The sequence below is a fragment of the Merops nubicus genome, unplaced genomic scaffold (genome assembly GCF_000691845.1).
Source record: "Merops nubicus isolate BGI_N331 unplaced genomic scaffold, ASM69184v1 scaffold21359, whole genome shotgun sequence".
NCBI lineage: Eukaryota > Metazoa > Chordata > Aves > Coraciiformes > Meropidae > Merops > Merops nubicus.
In genome coordinates, this window is record NW_008630490.1 from 15943 (window position 1) to 34902 (window position 18960).

The window sequence follows — 18960 nt, forward strand, 5'->3', positions numbered from 1 at the left end:
TGAGATGATACAGCATGCTCCACTGGTTGATTCTAAAAATGGTAAAAAAAGGCTAAAGCCATTTTATACTGTAAAACATATACCAATGGCAAAAGAAAATTACTTTTAGACATAGATACTCTGTGAATTCTTAAATGGTACAGTACTTCATTTGTAGCAACAGCAAGACTGAGGCATTGTAAAAGTTACAGAGCCAGAACTAAAGACTTTACTTGTGTAAGTAAGCTCATTCACCTAACTGAAGACTGTTGGGGTTGAGGGCAGGATCTCTATGAGTATAATACTAGAAAAATATATTTAAATTACTCCACAATAATGAATTGAGTGAGAAGTCTAATCCAAACGGTACTAAGATTTCCTTTCATAAGGATTATTAGTATTTCATCACTAACAATGATTTTGTATTCAAAATTATTTCATGCCAGCACAAAATCTCTGGAGGGAGAGAAATCTCACAAGTATCCATTTTATTGCCTTATTCAGACTCTGTCAGCTATGCATATAAAGCAGACTGTCAATCATTTTGAAGGACTTCTTGAAGCAATACTGTGCCACATCTGCTACATGTTCTTCTTCCTGTTGTTGAGTTACCGTTTGTAATTATTTACAGCCTACTGCCAAAACTGCTTTTTCTCAGCATGAGCTTGCAGTTGGCATGGGTTAAGCAGCTTAAATGCCAAACTACAGGAATCTTAAAAAGTCAAAACAGGGTCACTCACGGCAGACTTGCCCTTGCCACTGGAGCCCAAGTAATTACATATATCACTGTGGATCTACCATCTGATATGGCCTTGTTCTTCCTCTGTTCAGGCAAGAAGATGAGGAAACTCCTTGCTCCTACAATAATAGGCTTGGACTAGACAAGAGCTCTGCCAGTGGTGGTCATCTTCTCACAGGTATAGGAGCAACTCCCAAGATCATATGATATCTGAGCAAGGATTTCATATCACTTCTCCCAGTCCTGTTGTTGTTAGCCCTCTACCATACTATTAGAAAGGAACTACCACCACTTGTATCTAGCCACAGGGCCACATTGAATAAGAAAATAAATATGGATACAAGATGATTTGGGGCAACTAGGCAGAAGGTGGGACAGGAGTAGCTGCTATACAAACCTTACAATTTCAAGTATTATGACAAATCTTGAAAATTTCCATTTTCATAATGATAAGAAGTCTGTTCTTCCATATCTTGAGTTACTTGGTTTTGCTTCTTCCAATCCCTTCTCTGTACTTCACTGTTTTGACTGGTAGCACCGTACATTTTCTTTGAACTTACGAAAGTTTCATTGTTCATCTCTGTTTCTTCAGCTAGTTCATCCTGATCAATTATGCCACATTTCTCTTCACTGAGGTTTTCAGGGTCAGCCCATCCCTGCTTCTCTCCCGAAGCAAAGATAGCATAGAATATCACTCCACTGTAATGCACCAGGGCTGCGATCAGAAAGACGTTTTGCCATTCTTCCCGGGTCTGAAAGAATGGTGCCAGTTTCATTAAGTTTGCAGTAGAAAGAAATACTACTCTCTGAATTAGACCATGAAGTAGCACATATTGAACAATGACTGTGATCACTGTTTGATTCCTGATATTCCAGGGAGAACAATTTACAATTTATGAGAGTCATTGTGAGGATTTTTTTACATACATAACAACAGCTAATAAAACAAAACATGGGATTTTCTTCTTTCTCACAGCGAAGTTTCTCTCTTGCATGTGAAATATTTGTGGAATTGGAAATGCAGAGATTTCTTTAACAGCTAGGTTAATTTTATTGTAAATCAGTGATTGCTTAGGAACCCTACAAGGGATGCACTGCAGCAGAGTTTCCCAAGTCCTTTAAGCACTACCCATTAGTGTTGAGACATTGTAGAGCCCCAGCCTCAGGTGGTATACAATAATATGTGATAGATAATTGGTTTATAATAGCTGAGAATGTGGTGCCTGTGATATTGTAAAAGTGAACGTTTAAAAAACAGAAAAAAGCGGCAGACATTGATGATGAAATGGAGTTCCTAGGAAGCTTTGAAATGTCTTAACATTATTTTCATTCCCTAATCCTTTCCCTAGAAAACACAGAGGAATGTTACCTTATGTTTTGTCATTGCACCAACAATGAGTGGGCACACCATGCCCGACAGCGTCCCCACACCATTGGAGATCCCCATCAGAATGCTGGCGTAACGCGGGGCTATGTCCAGGTGATTCACGTTGAATCCTACAGCAAATGAGAGACAATGGTCAACTACACAGCTTTGTGCTACCAGGCCAACAGGGCTATCAATAGCCATTCTGGGTGAAGAAGCCTGAAAAAGATAGGAAACCCCATTACCATATGTAAGAAAGAAGGGTAGTATTTTCCTGGTGATAGAGTTGGAAGATATGTTTCAACTTTTTATTCTCTTCCAAAATCTTTTTTTTTTTCCCTTGCCTATGGGGATCATGTTGCATAGAAAATAGAGTTTATTTTGGCCTGATTTAAAGTATCTGTGCTTCCCATCTTCTCATACTGAAACAAAGCTTTCAGCAAACATTTTTAATTAAGGAATAAATGCCTTATGTTTCTCAAATGTCTTGTATCTTTTTATTTAGGTAATGGTAGGTTTTAATACATGTTATCTGGTACTTTAAGAAGCCATTTAATGACATGATAAAAATACAGAATAGAAACTAGTATGAAAAATAATTACCTTTACTGTAGCATATTGTCTGGGTACCTCTTTTATTAAGAAATAAAACATCAACTCACATAATTATCTCACTTTAGGTAATGAAAGTTAGTCATATGAGCTATGGATGACCATGAACAAGGATGATGATGAATACCAAGTCCATGGGATTAAATACAGTAAAAAGCTGAGTATTGGGAAAATCCTGCAATAAAAATTGATTGATACGCAAGCACCTTGTAACTGGGTAGAAAAACTACTTCCTGAATAATCCTGAAACAACTGAAGATCAGCAGCTACTTTGCTGGTCCATTTTGCTCAACAGATCCATCTTTTTTGGCAGTCTGATAGTTGATATTCCTAACAAAACAGTGTTTTAATAACAATGGTACTGGTGGAGCTACTAAAGTTAGTCTGAGACTGATGATGCTCATGAAAGTGTTCGAAACAGCTGTTCTGGAGAAGGGCTGGTTACAGGACACAACAGCAGACGACTGACCTAGAAAGCAGAAACTGTCAGCTAGAGCTGGGAGCAGGGTTGCAAACTGGTAGACTTCAAACAACTTTTAATTCCAGAGTAATTTTCTCTCTAACCTTTAAGGGATACTACTTATGGAGGAAGAAAAGGTGGCTGACACTGGGAAAGTATAGTAGAAAATAACTGCACAAAGCTGATGTAAACTGGAATAAATAAAGAGCAAGGTCTTTCAAAGCTTCATGTCCTATGTGCAGATTGTTTCATAGATACTGAAGTAAATTCTTTTTGATATGGGAAGAAATAGAGAATGCCTCCTAAGCAGCTACATTAGAAGCAAACAGAATAATAGAATTTATGACAGTAACAACAGTGAAGATAATAGCATCACTTTTATCACTAATAATAAAACCAATAATAAGATTAATTCTTACCTGAAATAGCAAAGCCACTGAAGCCTACTGCTAACACCAGAAAGGAAATAGCCACACCTTTTGTATGAGAATAACCAACCACCAAAAGCAAGGTTGCTTCCATCCCAAAGCCTTCAAATGGGAATAAATTACATTTAAATTACTATTGTTCACAGAGCTACTAATAAGGTCTAGCCAGAATAGCAACTTAAAATGAAACAAAATTCTTCCATATCTTATAGTTATTCTTAAACATACTTGGCAGCTTTGTGGATTCACAGCTATAATTGAATATTTATTGTTCGAGGATACACTTTCTTCTCCTCATTGCTGTGTAAATGACCTAAGCAATTAGTGCAATTAACTCACTGAGCAATACAGGGAAACAAGGAAAAAATGACTCTATGCAAAGTGCCAAAAAATTCACAGACATACAAACATGGTGTGAAAGGAGAAAAATACTTCTTGCCTTCAGTTTCTCATGGTTGCAGTGATGTGACCAACTTTTTCAGACAAGTGTGCCACCAACACAATGGGACATACCTGAGTATCACAGGGAACTTCCAGTATCTGCCATTACTGCAAATTAACATTTTCTAGTATGTAACATTACAATCCTTCTGGTTTGTTTTGATTTGTTTTGAATGACACCATAAATATGCCCTGAAAATAAAATTAATCTGAGAATCCTTTGTGAAGATGCACAGCCACGCTGCATGGCATCTCTGGCTGCAGGCATCTCCATTTGAGGAAGCCTGTGCCTTCCATAAATAATTTAAACCAGGACTTGGCAAAGGAGAGAGACTCCACATGTTACCTGACTTGAAATTTTTGGTCTAATTTAGTGTCTTCCTTACATGTAGATGTCATTTATTTTTCTGTTCAGTGACTGAAATGGAAACAAATGATTTTGTGCTGAGTGAGAAATGAGATTGTCCCCAGCCTTACTTTTACTCAGCCCTTACAGCCTAAACTTGCCAGCAGGTTCTGCTGGAGATAGCACATGGAAACAGTTATTGGGTGGCTGCATCCACTGGGAAAGGGTGTCTCCAGCACCATGGTACATGTTTAGCTTTGTCTGTATGAAATTGCAGGATGAGGCCTGTTACATCACACTACTGTTCTGAGACAGTTTTTATTACCCTTCTTGTTATTAGCCAAACTTCTTGCCTCCTCCCTTTTTGATAGCATACTCATAAGAGTAAGGACTTATACCATGAGGACATCTAGCATCAGCTTTCCATTAAATGTTTCAGGTTAACCAGCTGCAAATACCGTCTAGAGTAATTTGCCTCTTGTTACAATTAAACATGGACCAAACTACGCTATCTACATCAACTGCAGCATACAATTAAAATATTGTATTTTGAGAATCCAATAGTACCTCCACAGTTCATGACCTTCCTTACAGTTGTAGTGGTTAAAATCTTCCTGCTCCGTAAGAAGTCAGCTAGCTGTCCTCCAATGGGTACAATGATTGTCATGACCATGTGAGGAACTGCTGACAAAAGGCCAACCTGCAATTAGACAAATGAGTGCTTACTGCTCGTGTCCTCCTTCAGGGAGTAGACAACAGCAACCATAGCTTTTCTTCACCTTTTTCCCCACTCCTCCACTGGACACATTTTTATTCTGGATCTTTGTGCAGCAGGACTGTAAACCCTTCCTCCAAAAGAACCTGCAGCCAAGACCTGGGTAACCTTAGGATGGAGATTCCACATCTCTTGGCAAGCTGTTTAAGTGCTCAGCGACTCGCAGAGTAAAAGTGTTTCCCAATGTTCATATGGGACCCTCTGTGTTTCAGAATGTGCCCATTGCCTCTGGTCCTGCCACTGGGCATTTCTGAAAAGAGCCTGGCTCTGTCTTTGAACTCTCCCTTCAGGTATTTGTATACATTAATGAGCCATGCGTCTTCTTTTCTCCAGCCTACACAGTCCCAGCTCTCAGCCTTTCCCCATACTAATCTTTGAGGACCTTCACTGGACTCTCATCAGTTAGTCCATGTCTTTCTTCTACTAATGAGTCCAGAACTAGATACAATACTCCAGGCTCCAGATATGGCTTCATCAGTGCTGTGTAGAGGGGAATGGTCACCTTTCTCTACCTGCTGGCAATAGTTTGCCTAATGTAATGCAGGACACCATTTGCCTTCTTTACCACAAGGGCACATTGCTGGCTCATGTTCAGCTTGGTGTCCACCGAGACATCCAGGTCCTTTTCTGCAAAGCTGCTTTCCCGCATGTACTGGTACATGGGCTTGTTCCTCCACAGGTGCAGGACTTTGCCCTTCCCCCTGCTGACATGAGGTTCATGTCAGCTCATTTCTCCAGCCTGTTGAGATTCCTCTGGATGGCAGCACAACCCTCTGGTGTACCAGCCTCTCCTCCCAGTTTTGTGTAATCTGCAAACGTACTTTAGGTACACTCTGCCCCATCATCCAGATCATTAACAAAAATATCAAACGGGATCAGACTCATTACTGACCCCTGGGATACATTGATAGTTACTGGTCTCCAGTTAGACTTCATGCTGCTAATCACTATCCTCCAGGCTCAGCCATTCAGTCAGTTTTTAATCTGTGTCACTGCCTGCTCAACCAGCCTAATATGAAAAGTTTGTCTATCAAGATCTTAAGGGGGATAGTGTCAAAGGCCCTGCTGAAGTCTAGGTAGGCAATATCCACTGTTGTACCTTTGTCTACTAGGGCAGTCATTTCATCATAGAAATTTATCAGGTTGGTCAAGTGTGACTTCCCCTTGGTGAATTTTCTGCCAAAGCTTTATTACGGTTTCTGTTAGCTCTGGTACTTATCCCAGATATGCAAAAAGACTATTCTGCAGAGTTTTATTGATCAGCATGTCACCTTCTAGAAGCTTTCTTTGAAGAAGTAATTTAGTGACAAGTTTGAGGTTTTTTTTCTAGGACGTGCGACCTCCTTACATTGACACTGAGTCGGTTTACATTGTTTTTCAGCTAATGAGGTACCAGAGGTGCAGCTCCAGCATTTATGAAAGGCAATTCAGAATAAAAAAAAAAAAAAAAAAAAAAGCAAACTATTTTGTCTTAATACACCTATTCTTCATCTCAGTATAGCACTTGACCATTCAGAGTGTCATCACAGCCATGACAGCATTGCAGAATCTAGGCATGCTGGCACTCTCAGACCACAGAGATAAAGATGTTGTTTGTTATTATTTGCAAGATTACACTTGCTTGAAAATAATTTACCATATAGCAAGCAGTTATTTTTAAAGAAACGCTGGGAAAACTTTTCTGGAGCAAATATTCTGAAGTCTTCATTCATACTCTGAAGAGCAAGTGTAACAATACTGGCTTTAATGAAGTGATAGTGTCAAGGAATATCAATTCAGAAAGAATTTGACCCCTCATTGTCAATGAAAAGTAATGAAATAAAAAAATGGAAGAGGATAAAAATTACCTGGCAGGTAATGTTAAACGGCCAGCTCTAAACAAAATGTGCATTTCTGTTTACTTACCTTGTGGTTTTCATATTTTCTTTTTAATCACCTCTTGCCCAAATTAACTTTTCAGTCCTTTCCTTTTGCTAATGATTTAATGCAAGCAAGCTTCTGTTTCTATCAGATCACCAGAAGCATGTCATCCTAACTACTGTGAATAGTCTACTGTAATGACTCCAGAGAGGTCCGAGGATCTTCAAGCACTCTGCATTTCCTAGGGCGAGGTCTGAAGGTCACTGCTTCATCTCAGATATTTACCTTGCTTATTGCAAAGCCAAAGACTTCTTCAAAGTAGGCAGGCTGACTTATAAGGAGCAAATAGAAGGTCCAGCTTCTGCAAAAGTTTGCCACAATGATTGCATAAACTGGCATTGAAGTGAAAAATCTCTTCCAGGGAGTAGTAAATTTCTAGGAAAAATAAAAAATAATTTTTTTAAAGGCATTTCTGAATAGCAGACAAAAGGCAGAATAAAGAACCCAATATCTTTTAGTATCAGAACTATCCAGTACACTGCATCCAATTTACGCTGCAAATCACTTACAATGTAAATACAAATATATCTCCTGGATTAGTGGCAAAAGACAAGTAGAGAAAGTTTTTCACAACAGTTAAGATTTTTAAGATTACTATTTTTGGTCTACTTCCTGAAATTACTTAAGGTCTTCTGGAATTCTGCTGTTGGGATACCAAGATCAGTAAAAGAATCAAAGAAAACTAGAGAAAACCTCATGCTGTTCTCCAGTGTTTGTCATGATGCATTCTGAGACATTCCACTGAAAGGATTATGAAAAAAGGATTATCCAAGTTAAGAAATATGTGGTAGTGAAGCAACAAGTAGCTATGTCTTCAAACCAATTCATCTCATTCTGAAAAAAAAAGTGTGTGGTAGAGGATTTAATTTCTACAACTTGCTTTTGGCATTTACATTTTCTATTTATGCCTCAATACTCCATACAGTAGGAGCAGAAAACACTTCAGAGCCCTCTTCACTTACAACAGAATAAATATCAGAAGCTGAAACATGTAACTGTGGCAATATACATTGACATTCTCCTTTTTTTACAAAATGGTAGTTGTGTTCTACAGGCAGCTGTATGCCTGCAGTCCTGTGTGAACACATGATGGTGTCATTAGTGTCCTCTGCAGTAAAACTACTGTACAGCAAGGGGAAAAACGTGACCTGGAACAAGTATGTATGAATCTCTAGCCAAGATCTGAGTGACTTCAGCCAGATTTCAGGAATATGCCCGAAAGGAGAATCTTATACTTTATACCCTCAGCAAGGCTATTACATGAAACTTGTAAAAGAAAGAGTCTGGAGTTATTTCGCTCAAGGATGTTATAGAGTAAAAGCCAAGAAGTTTATCCGGAAACAGCCTTGTTTTTCCCCACTAGCAAAAATGAGTTATCTCAGAGAGAAAATTTTGATGGGAAAATATATTTTAAAGTTTCCAGGATCTTCCAGGAACCTCCCAGAGAGAGGAGTCTTAAAACAATGAGCTGAGCTGATGGGAGAGTGAGCAAGGCAGAAACTCTGTCCTTAAGCTTTCAGAATTTCAATCATCCTTAGTAAGAGCTCAAAAGGCAATTGGATAATTTAACATCTGCAGCCAGTTTCTTATTTAGCAATTTCAATATATAAATTTTTAGAACAAAGATGATAGTTACTCAAGAGCAGGAGATCAAAGTGTGTGGCTTTCCCTCTCTCCTTACTTCTTTGCCTCCCTAGGCTAGGGAGGCTTTATAAGCTGAGAAATGAAACAGTACTGTATATTTTGCCTGCGTCTGAACTTGCTCTGTCCATGTGCATGAGCCTGATTCTGTAATTTTCATAAAAGGAAAAGCCCCTAACATCAACAGCAAATAGTTCTGCTGTTCTTATGCAGCTAAGAGTCTCCATCCAGTCATATGCTCTTCTTGTGCAAAGTACTCACAAATTATAACCAGAAAAGCCTATTTTACTTACACTTGCACTAGCTAGGCTGGCTCCTTCTCCGATACTTGTTTCTATGTATATCTTTTCTTCATTGGTTATCGTTGGATGTGCAGCAGGGCTCTCATAGGCATGAAGCAGCCAGAACATGTACCAAACTACCCCAAACATACCTATAGAGGCAAGAAAAGCCAAGCTCAGTTTTAAAAGCCAGTAAAGCCGCACTTCAGGATCTACTGTCCTTGAAGTTTATTTCAAGAGCTAGTTAAAACAAATCTGTATAGAAAATATGCCCAGGGAAGTACGAAAATATAACTATGTGTATTTTGTACGCCTGCTTGCAAAACATTTGAGCGTTTTGGTGCTTGTGTTATGGGCTATGCATGGGGCAGAAGCAAAGCTTTATGTGGGACCTAGGGAAGGAGAAAGCAGACTGGTTATAACATGGTCCCAATATGTGTAAAATAACTTCACAATCAGATTGCAATGGCAAATCTTACAGTGTGCTTTGTGTCTCCAGAGAAAACAGAGAAAAGCCATCTTAACTGGGTTGCTGATGTGGAAGGCTGGGTTTGAGACAGCTCTGTCATGTGCCACAGGGGGAAGCATGAGAAATCACGGCACACCCATGAGGTCCTAACCCCATGATGGGATTATGATTTGGACCCCTTTGCACTGCTTTTACCCAGGGTGGGCAGTGTGGGGCAGATGTCTCATGGCAGAAGGTTTCAGAAGCATTTGGCTCCCCATCAACAGCATATGCTGTAGCATTTGGTATTAACGTATGCTCTGGAACACATATCACCTGAGTGTTTGTGCTACAGAGAAACCTTTGCAACTGCATCCTACCCTGTCACTGATGACCATGGGCTGTAGCCTGGCCATTACAATTTTAAAATATTTTATAACAGATAATTATAAAATAAAAGCTTTCAGAAGCTGCAACAAGTAGGGAAATACATTGAAATACCCATTTGCAACATCTTAATTCCCCAAACCAACTGTGATCCATACCTGTTGTACTGTTGGCAGTACCAGTCTAGTCACAGAGATTCTTTATGTTAAGCAACTCACCATAAATATAAAAGACTGATGACCATCCTATATACTGTACCAGCACACCTGCCAGTGGCATGGCAACCACTGCACCTGCGTAAGACCCTGAGGAGAAAAAAGGATTGAGAAAATGTCAACCATGACAGGTGATCCTGGCCTCCAGTGCAGATGAACCAGGCAGGTGCTCATGGGGGCAGACCTGGAGGGATGCCTCTGGCTGGTTGGCACCATACTTTCTTGTGAGTGTGGGGAATAAGATGGCAACTGTAAAATTTAGCTTGGGGTGGTGGGAAGGACTGGCCCTCCCTAGTGTGGGATCACCACTCATTTTGCAGCTAGAAGGACAGTGGCTTCACAAGTGAGAAGCACTGATTTGAATTATCTAGGAATTCAGATACTTGTAGTTTTGAGACTATAATGTGCTTTGTTAATGAACTTAGCTAATGCTTTACTTATCAGCAAATACTTCTCTGCAGCGGTTCACACTGACCCTTCTCCCTTGCCTCTGTGTCTACACCAACAAAAAAGCCCCAGGCAAGAATACAGTCAGAAAAACCAGGAACCTGGTTAACATGGGTTTTCCTAATTTTTCCACGGTTCCTGTGCACCTTTTGAGTGCAAGAATTGGTGATCTGCAGTCAGTGAAATGGATGCTTGGTGCTAGCATTTCAAGGAGAAGGCACTGAGGGTGGAGTAGCTTCTCTTTTGGTCAGTTCTTCCGCAGAAAACTAAACACCTAAATAATCACTAAATCCTGGAGTCATCTGCAGTAAAAGTTAAAATCTCACAATAGGAAAAGCTGCTTTTTTTCTCATTTCACTCCTCCTTTTACCCTTGCTCCTGTATGTGAGTGCTGTATTTCCCCAAGCCTTTCAGTTCTACTGGCAACAGACAGACTGTTTTTTGCTCTGCCTTTTACATTTATTGCTGAATATTCACTCTCACAGACATTGATCTTCAGCTGGTTTTTACCCCGTCACCTGCATTTATTTTCATTGTTTTCTCTCCCACCCAACTGCTTACTATTCAAAGCTCTACTGCTTCTGATTTTTCTCCAGTATTAACAGACACTCACTCACCATTCCAATGTCTTTATTACAAATGGCAAGGGACACACCAAAAACGGATAAGGAGAGTGTCTTAGGGGGAAATGACAGACTGAGGTATTGAGCAGTGCCTTTTCCATCACTGTCAAAACAGTGCACTTGAAATCACAGCAGAAACATTCCTGCCCTGTACTCTCCATATCTGGACTTTTTAGGATAAAAAAACAGAGGGAGTGCATTTGGATTATGTCTTACGTTCCTTACATTAAGCCATCTACCCAAACCCAGCCCGGACCTAGTAAAGAGATACTAACATTCACTGTATTCCCTGGAATTAGCAGCTAATTGAAGACTGCAGGGTTCAAAAAGAAGACAAAGACATTAAGTAGGAGAGTATATGATGAGGTGACAGCTCAAACTAGACCTAGAAAAGGACCAGACAAGTGTGACTCTCACAGTAGTATTTCTTGCAAGAAATTGTGGGAGCACAGAGTAACCCATGACAAAAAAATGCTACCTGGAGAATGGAATTAAATCTAGAACACCCTTTTATGTTTTATTTTTTCCTTTTCAATAATGTGACTGTAAGCACAAAGAGGGTGTCTTCCTTGAAGAGCAAGGTGTAAAACTACTTTATTTTCCTGCTCCCTCTTTCATAAAAAGATTCAAGGCTTTTGCCAGAGGCTAGAAACATTCCAAAGGGTTGATTTCTCCCATCTTTCCACTGGGTTCTTTGCCCCATAGTCTTCTGAAGTTTCCCACAAGCCATCTTCCAGAAGACCATCTGTCAGCATTGGAAAGGGAAACAGAGAAAAGAGCAAAGCACAGCCCTGATCATAATTCAAACCAGAGTAAAGTGGAACAGACAGTGGTAACAAGTTACATCACCTCCACTGCAGTATATTGATCAGCCAGCCAAAAACACTCAAGTCCTTTTAAGATAATTTTTTTAAGTGCATACGTGTTTAGGATGGTGAATTTGATATGTATAATAAATGGAATCCTTAAGGAGGGATGGGGCAAACGAAAAGGAAAAAAAAAAAATAATAATTTTGATTTCTCTCACATGACACCTCTAGACCTATTTTAGTTTACTCTGAGAGCCTTTCTGAGGGTTGGAGTTAAATGATAAAATCATGACATATTAAACAAGAAGACTTTCAGGTTCCTGAGCACAGAGTACAATGGGCATGTGTGCAGGTGCAGCAAGGGGCAGAGAGTTTGCATTTCTCTTTTAAATCATGAAATGAATAAAATACCTCCAATGGGAATATGTACTTACATAAACTGTATAAACCTATCAACTTACCACAGAATGATGTGGTGGCCAACCTGCTTCTCTCCAGTGGAGGGGCCCACTTACTCCACATCCCGTGGCAAGCTGGGTAGGTGACACCCTGGCAGACATTTCACACATCATATAATTTTCTTTCACTACATTTCTACTTTAAGCAGTTGCTGATACTGTCCAACCTGTCTAGCTGTTTGTCCTATACCATGGAATGATGTGGGAAGGCTTACATAAGCCTGGAATAGTTCTGTTTGTGTATGAAGACGTCAAACTAATTTGGATAATCACTTAAATGGTAATGTGTTCTGGGATAAAAATGCTATTTCTTACATGCTGTGGATGGCAAAAGTATACTAAAATAGATTTAACTGCAGCACCAAAAACCCTAAATAATTAATTTATTTTTAAGTAACATTTAGCATATAAATTGGTATAATTAAAAAATAGTCATCCTAAATATGAGTAACAATTAAAAATGTAGATTGATCAGAAAACTTGACCAAATCGCCAAAACAAAATGATGCATGAAGGGATCAAAATGGTGAGTGCTCCTACCTCCACCAGACCTTGCAGGATCCTTACAAACATCACACAGCCATAATGCACTCTTGCTGCAGAAGGGATGAACATGTTCAGGGTAGATGTTAGAAAGATAGCTGCTCCAAATACCCTAAGAAAAAAACATATGGGAAAGGGAATATAGCTGACTACTTTTCAGAAGCTATGCTGGTTTGGGATACAGTCACAGAGACAAACTCACATACCACGATCTCACCAACTCAAATTTTTTTTTTTTTTGTAAAGTTGCCTTACTGGCAAACAAGGATAAATCCCCATAGGGTCAATACATCTTCTCTGAATGAAACAGAAGTTTTATACACACTTAAACAAAGGTGCTAGATTTTATTTTCTATCAGATGAATAGGTATGGGTGTTGGTACTGAAGGCTAAGTTGTTTATATGAGTCCTGATGTGAGAGAAGCACTCCTAGCCTGGGAATTATTTAAGTTCTGTTGTATCAGTAGGGTTTAATTTAGATCAGGTAAAATCTGATTCAAGTGCCTCTCTGAACATGGGCATGTGCTGGGTAGTTCCACTTGCTGCTGTTATATTGTATAAAATGGCTTCTTAAGATTAACTGCTTTCCAGTGTCACTTCTTTAAATAACAACTACATGTGTCCCTTGTGACTATGATGCAGAGAGGCGTTTCTACAAGGCAACTTCTGTGAATAACATATGAACATTTTGTTACCCTGCTTGGGAACAGCACTTGCTGCGGCTGGGCACAGTCAAGGCTCTAAATGTACCTGAGGCCCAACACCCTTCAGTCATCATTTGCAGCCTCCAAAATGTTAGCACCCATTAGAAAAAGAGGCAGCAGAAACCTCTCTGTAGTGGTAATAGATCGAAGCAACATCCCTGAAAGTCCAGGCTGCTCAGAGACCCTGGAGTAGCACTCAAAGCCATGTCTGCCTCACTCAGTGCAGTCTGTGGGAGCTTTCCCAGTGCAGACATGAACTTTCCTGTGTTTAACCAAAGAGTGGTGCACACTCACTGCTCTGTCTCAATAACAACAGTGACACTAGGCATGAAAGACACATGGGCGGGCTACAGGGCAGTTATTTCAGTATGGCATGGGCTGCAGGTTTGCCAGGCACTGACACTGCAGTGCAAGGGAAAAGCACCCCTGCATGTTCAAGCTTGTGAAAGGACACCTGGGGAGCTCATTTGAAAACTGGGGCTGCTACACCACAAAAAAAAAAAACACCACTGGAAACCAAGAAGAGACTGGAAACCAAAAAGCAGCTGGAACACTCATTGAAATTACTACCATTAGCAGTAAAGAGTTGTACTTGGTTGATTTGATTTCATGTATTGTCACATCTGGCTGACTGAAGCCTCAGGTTTCCTTTCTGTGCAAGGATTTGGCTTCAATAGCTGTGTCGTGCAGTCTCTGAGCATCGAGAATTCATTATTCCAGCATCTGTGGAAGCTGATACACATGAGGATACCCTTTAAGATCCTGTTACAACACTGAAAAATATCAGAACTGGCAGTAGGAGTTCTCCACAACTGCCAAGCAACATTTAAATTGAATGGATTACTCCTTATCCTCAGTAGTCTATGGTCTTCTTTGTGTTGTCTGCAATTCAAAGCAACCATGTCTGGGTCTCTGCAGGCTGCGTTTGTGTGGGAGATCTTTCCTTCTGCAGATAGAAAGTTGCAGCAGTTGGTGGCCCTGGGGACCACAGCACTTAGGAGACAGGAGGTCAGCCCAGAGCTTCTCTGTCTTGCTCCAAGACTCAGGTTGTTACCCTGAGAATAAAGCAGCCCCTTTTGCCAAAAGCCCTCAACTCCTAGCTGTGCTGATGCGAGCTAGCAGCATACTGCTGTTTGTGGACCATAATTCATGCTACTTTTTTAAACTACTCAAATTCAGTGACATTTAAGAAATTTTGAGTTTTATGTGTGTGGCATTTCAGAAAGACACATTAAGACCTACAAATGATAATAGATACTTAATCAGAAATCATATTATTTGGACAACAGCAGTATTTCTCTCTCTTTTGATTTTTCTGCCAAAGACATACACAGATCTTGTTCTGCATAGCTGTTTTTCATGCTTCACTTCAAAATATTTATAAACTTTTAAAACTTTTTCTTCCCTTTTTTTTTTTTCTTTTAATAAGGACTTCAATTGTTTACAGTTCAGTCTCTTTTTGAAAACTTATTTACAGGAAATACATGTCACTTCATTTTTTGAATCTGGTCTTACTATTCACAGTAGGATTAATGATAGTATTACATAGCAAAGAATCTACAGTCAGAGATTAACACTGTTTTATCTAAATTCTCTACACTTACTGACAAAAACAACAGTCCATGCCTAGACAGCTCATAATCCGAAGGACGAGAAAGCACACAACAGATGAACACAAAAGCAAAGAGGCTGTGCATGCTGGTGGAAGGAAGTGACAAAAGAATGGATCTATATAGAAGGCAGTCTGAAAATCTAAACTGGAATATAAAGCCTATGATCACATCTTAACGTTTAGGAGACTGCTTTCAAAGCCAAGTAAACATGTAGCTGAGAAACAAATATTATTTAGCTCTCTATCATGATCAGTGAAGAAATGAGTTTTGCACCTTGCTTCCTTGACACTAATAGAAATATCAGCTCTGTTACCATAACCCTAGTGACTGTCTCAGGGAGCTACAGCAAATTATGTAAATTAATTAGCACATAAAATAATAAGCTGTAAGAAAGAGAACATGTTTAATTATCCAAACGGCTAGCTCTGCAGACTGGTTATCCAATCTCTGCTACTTTGTTTAGTGCCAACTTCTAATACATTTAGGCTGCAAATGCATCATTTATACCAAGTTACAACCAGTCACTCTTCTGCTATTTAAGAGACTGAGTAGTGTTTCCACAAAGAGGCAACATCTTTCCAGCAGTTCACGGTCATTTATCCCAAAGAAGTTGGTTTCCACCCTGACTAAAAATATCCCAGTTCTGTTCAGTGCATTTGCATATTCTTCTCTCCTCACTGCCATGATCCCCAGCCAGCTGTCACTTTTGGATCAAAACAGACTTCAGTGCTGGGCTCCTCTGCCCAGTATCAGTAGGTTCCTTAATTTTCATGTACCCTTGTCACCATCAAACAATGATGAAATTACATTTAGATGCATATTTGAGGATAAGCAGCAAGTTAAAGGGATTGTGCTGCTAAATGGTTCATGAACTTTTTGGTGGGACACAGACCTACTCAAGTTTGGACAAATATATAAAGGAAAGTACATGGTATTAGATGGTGTTGGTGCAAAACCATAAAGCACTCATTATTTTCAGCTGTTCTGAGATCCACCTGAATCCCACACTGTTACAGAAAATCATTTGTATTAAGGAACTGCCTGGGGTGGGTGTATCCCTGTATGTTCAAGGTTACACAGTGCTGAGCAAGACTTAAACAGGAGATGAAAGGTTCTGTACCTAAATCTGTAATGTCAATAATAGAATAGAATAATACATCTCATTGCCAGAATGCAGCTGAGACAAAAGGAAGCATTTGTTTCTCTAGGGGTGGTGGGTTCACAGACTCGCCCCAGATCTCCTGTTTTCCTGTTCTGTGTCTTAGCAAGTATCCCCTCTGAAACAGAAACTCGGCACCAATGGTGAATCTACCCAAGATGAAATTATTTGGATAAGTGATAAATAAAGCAAAAACTTGGAGTTAGCCAGACATGTGAATCCTATTGCTGTAAACAGGAATTCTCTTTGAGCTCAGTTTTTGGGGTATTGCTATTTCTCACCAAATTCTACTCCTAAACCCAGTTATGAAAGTCAAATCCCTAATGTGATGTTGTAATATAGCATTGGACTGAGTCTGAAACCATCATAAGGACAGAAATGCATCTTTTTGTGCACGAGTACAACGTGAACATAAGGAAGTAGTCCGCTGACAGGATACACTGAGTTACAGTATAAACATAGTTGATTTTACTGTTTGCATGTAAATTAAGGGAAAAAAAGCTTTACATAATATGCTAGGTTATTCAGCCAACAGCGTCCACATCTGTTCTGGGGCCCCTCTTCTGCAAAAGCTGGTGTCATGACTATGAAGGCTGGAGAAATTATTAAGATTAGCTTATTTGTTTGGCTTATTTGGCAGACGGGAAATACTCTGCTCAGGTACTTCTATGTGGTAGAGAAATGAATACTTGAGAATGCTAGTGGTGTTGAAGAAGCAGTGCAAACTGAACTCTGAGTAACTTTTGAGTAAGGACAGAAGGGACTTGGGACTGAAATTCTGGGTAATTCTGTGCAATGACTCAGTCCTGGAGCGTGGGTGGGAAGAATGTCCAGGCAGTCTTGTAACCCCTTTAGGTCTTTGCAGATATAACTGGTCTTGAAGACCTTTTCAAATTCTGAAAGTCTTTGTAGATAGGTCAGGTCTTGTTTGCAGAGAATGACATGAGTACCAACCATATTTTTTATAATCTGAAGATCCCAAGTGCCCTTAAGAGCTTATCTCATGAGTTCATTTACAACCAGCTGTCTTCAGACAATCTCAATCTCTCTTGTGATCATGTTCCAAGTTCTAAAGACTTTTTGGAGTAAAGCCCAAAACCAAAGTTATCTTTGACAAAATTAGCTACTTTTCTTACTCCTATTTTCCAAAAAAAACTTAATGGTTGGACTTGATGATCTTAAAGGTCTCTTCCAACCTAAAGGATCCTATGATTCTATGATTCAAAAGCAGTTGAATTTTTTTAAAAATCAGCCTTTAATTAAATTTAATTAAAGAGCTTCTAATCAGCTATGAGCATAGAAGAAATCTGTTTAGATGTGCACAGTTCACAGAACAGAAATCATGAGGCTCTATTAGACGTTCTAGGCAAACTTAATTACAGTCAGTACTGGATGCAGCTATGGGGAGGATACCTCTGTGTGTGAGGATGGATTTGTGTCTTCAGAACATAAATAGTTTTGTAATTCCTATATGCCCTCAGTCCACAGGGAATTTTTAAAGGAGAAAGGTAGAATTTTGTTGGAAAATTGTTTGGTGTTAAGTTGAGCTAGAAAGCACTAAGGCAACTTCTGAAGAACAAATGCTACAGTCACTGACTGAAGCATTAGGTGTGATTTTCCTAACACTCTCCAGAAAGCATTGTTGTTCAAAGAAGGAATGTGTAAATATTTTAGATGGACAACCTAAACTGGGAAAATCAGTAATACACTCACAATGAAAATCTAGTCGCATTTTTGGTTATAGACATAAATACTGCACATTCTGTTTCAGATGTATATTCCTGAAACACATTAATTCACATTTCATCATTTAAACAGTGTAAAACAGTCATCAGTCCGTAAAACTTAATTCTTTTGATTGTTTTCTTACCTGTTAGCAGCCAATTTGTTTGAGATGAATCCTCCTGGAATTTGTGTCACAATGTAACCCCAGAAAAAAGAGCCATGAATGAGTCCCACTGTCTCTGGATCCCAGTTGAACTGGGCTTTCTGTAGAGGAAATAGAAAAAATGCTGTAAGATGAAGCATACTCATTTTAAGATAACCACTGTTTGGAAGTCACACAGAAGTCACACCATCCTCCAGATCAAGGCAGCCTCTTTATGCTGGCTGGTGTTGCTGAGTTAGAAACACCCCATATGAGGCAAGAAGGATGTCAGATTCCCATGTGAAATTACTGCTTTTGCTCTTAGCTTTCAGCTGGCTTGATAGGAGGGGGATAGGTTTCAGCCAGAAAGCATCTAATGCTGGACCTTCATCTTTGTGACTTTGTCACTGCTTCCCTTTGGACTGCCTAGTCCCAAAACCTTTGTTTTCAAGTCTGCTCAGTGTTATAACAAGGATGTGATACCTTTCAATGGACATATCCATTTTCCTAGGATTATCAAGGTTGCTCAGGTCCTTTGGGTTGATCAGATTCCTGCTAAGGCTTATCCATGGTTAGGGCCAAATTCTAACTGTCCACCATCTTCATTAAGTGGCATGGGAACTGAAAAGGTGGGGGCATAACACTTGAATACAAGGTAATCTGGAAATAAAACTAATAACACTAGCTAGCTGACTAGTT

At 39.6% G+C, this 18960-nt stretch overlaps 1 protein-coding gene across 1 annotated transcript in view; it reads right to left on the reverse strand.

Moving 5' to 3' along the window:
• Positions 1-1131: 1131 nt before the first annotated feature.
• SLC17A8 (solute carrier family 17 (vesicular glutamate transporter), member 8) overlaps positions 1132-18960 on the reverse strand; it is a 28742-nt gene continuing 10913 nt past the window's right edge. The window contains exons 3-12 of the mRNA XM_008947341.1: positions 18265-18383; positions 12916-13030; positions 12379-12466; positions 10042-10128; positions 9001-9140; positions 7292-7441; positions 4939-5071; positions 3576-3686; positions 2088-2215; positions 1132-1470 (exon numbers count right to left, since the gene is read on the reverse strand). Coding sequence (XP_008945589.1) covers positions 1132-1470; positions 2088-2215; positions 3576-3686; positions 4939-5071; positions 7292-7441; positions 9001-9140; positions 10042-10128; positions 12379-12466; positions 12916-13030; positions 18265-18383 — 1410 coding nt within the window. The remainder of the gene's footprint in view (positions 1471-2087; positions 2216-3575; positions 3687-4938; positions 5072-7291; positions 7442-9000; positions 9141-10041; positions 10129-12378; positions 12467-12915; positions 13031-18264; positions 18384-18960) is intronic.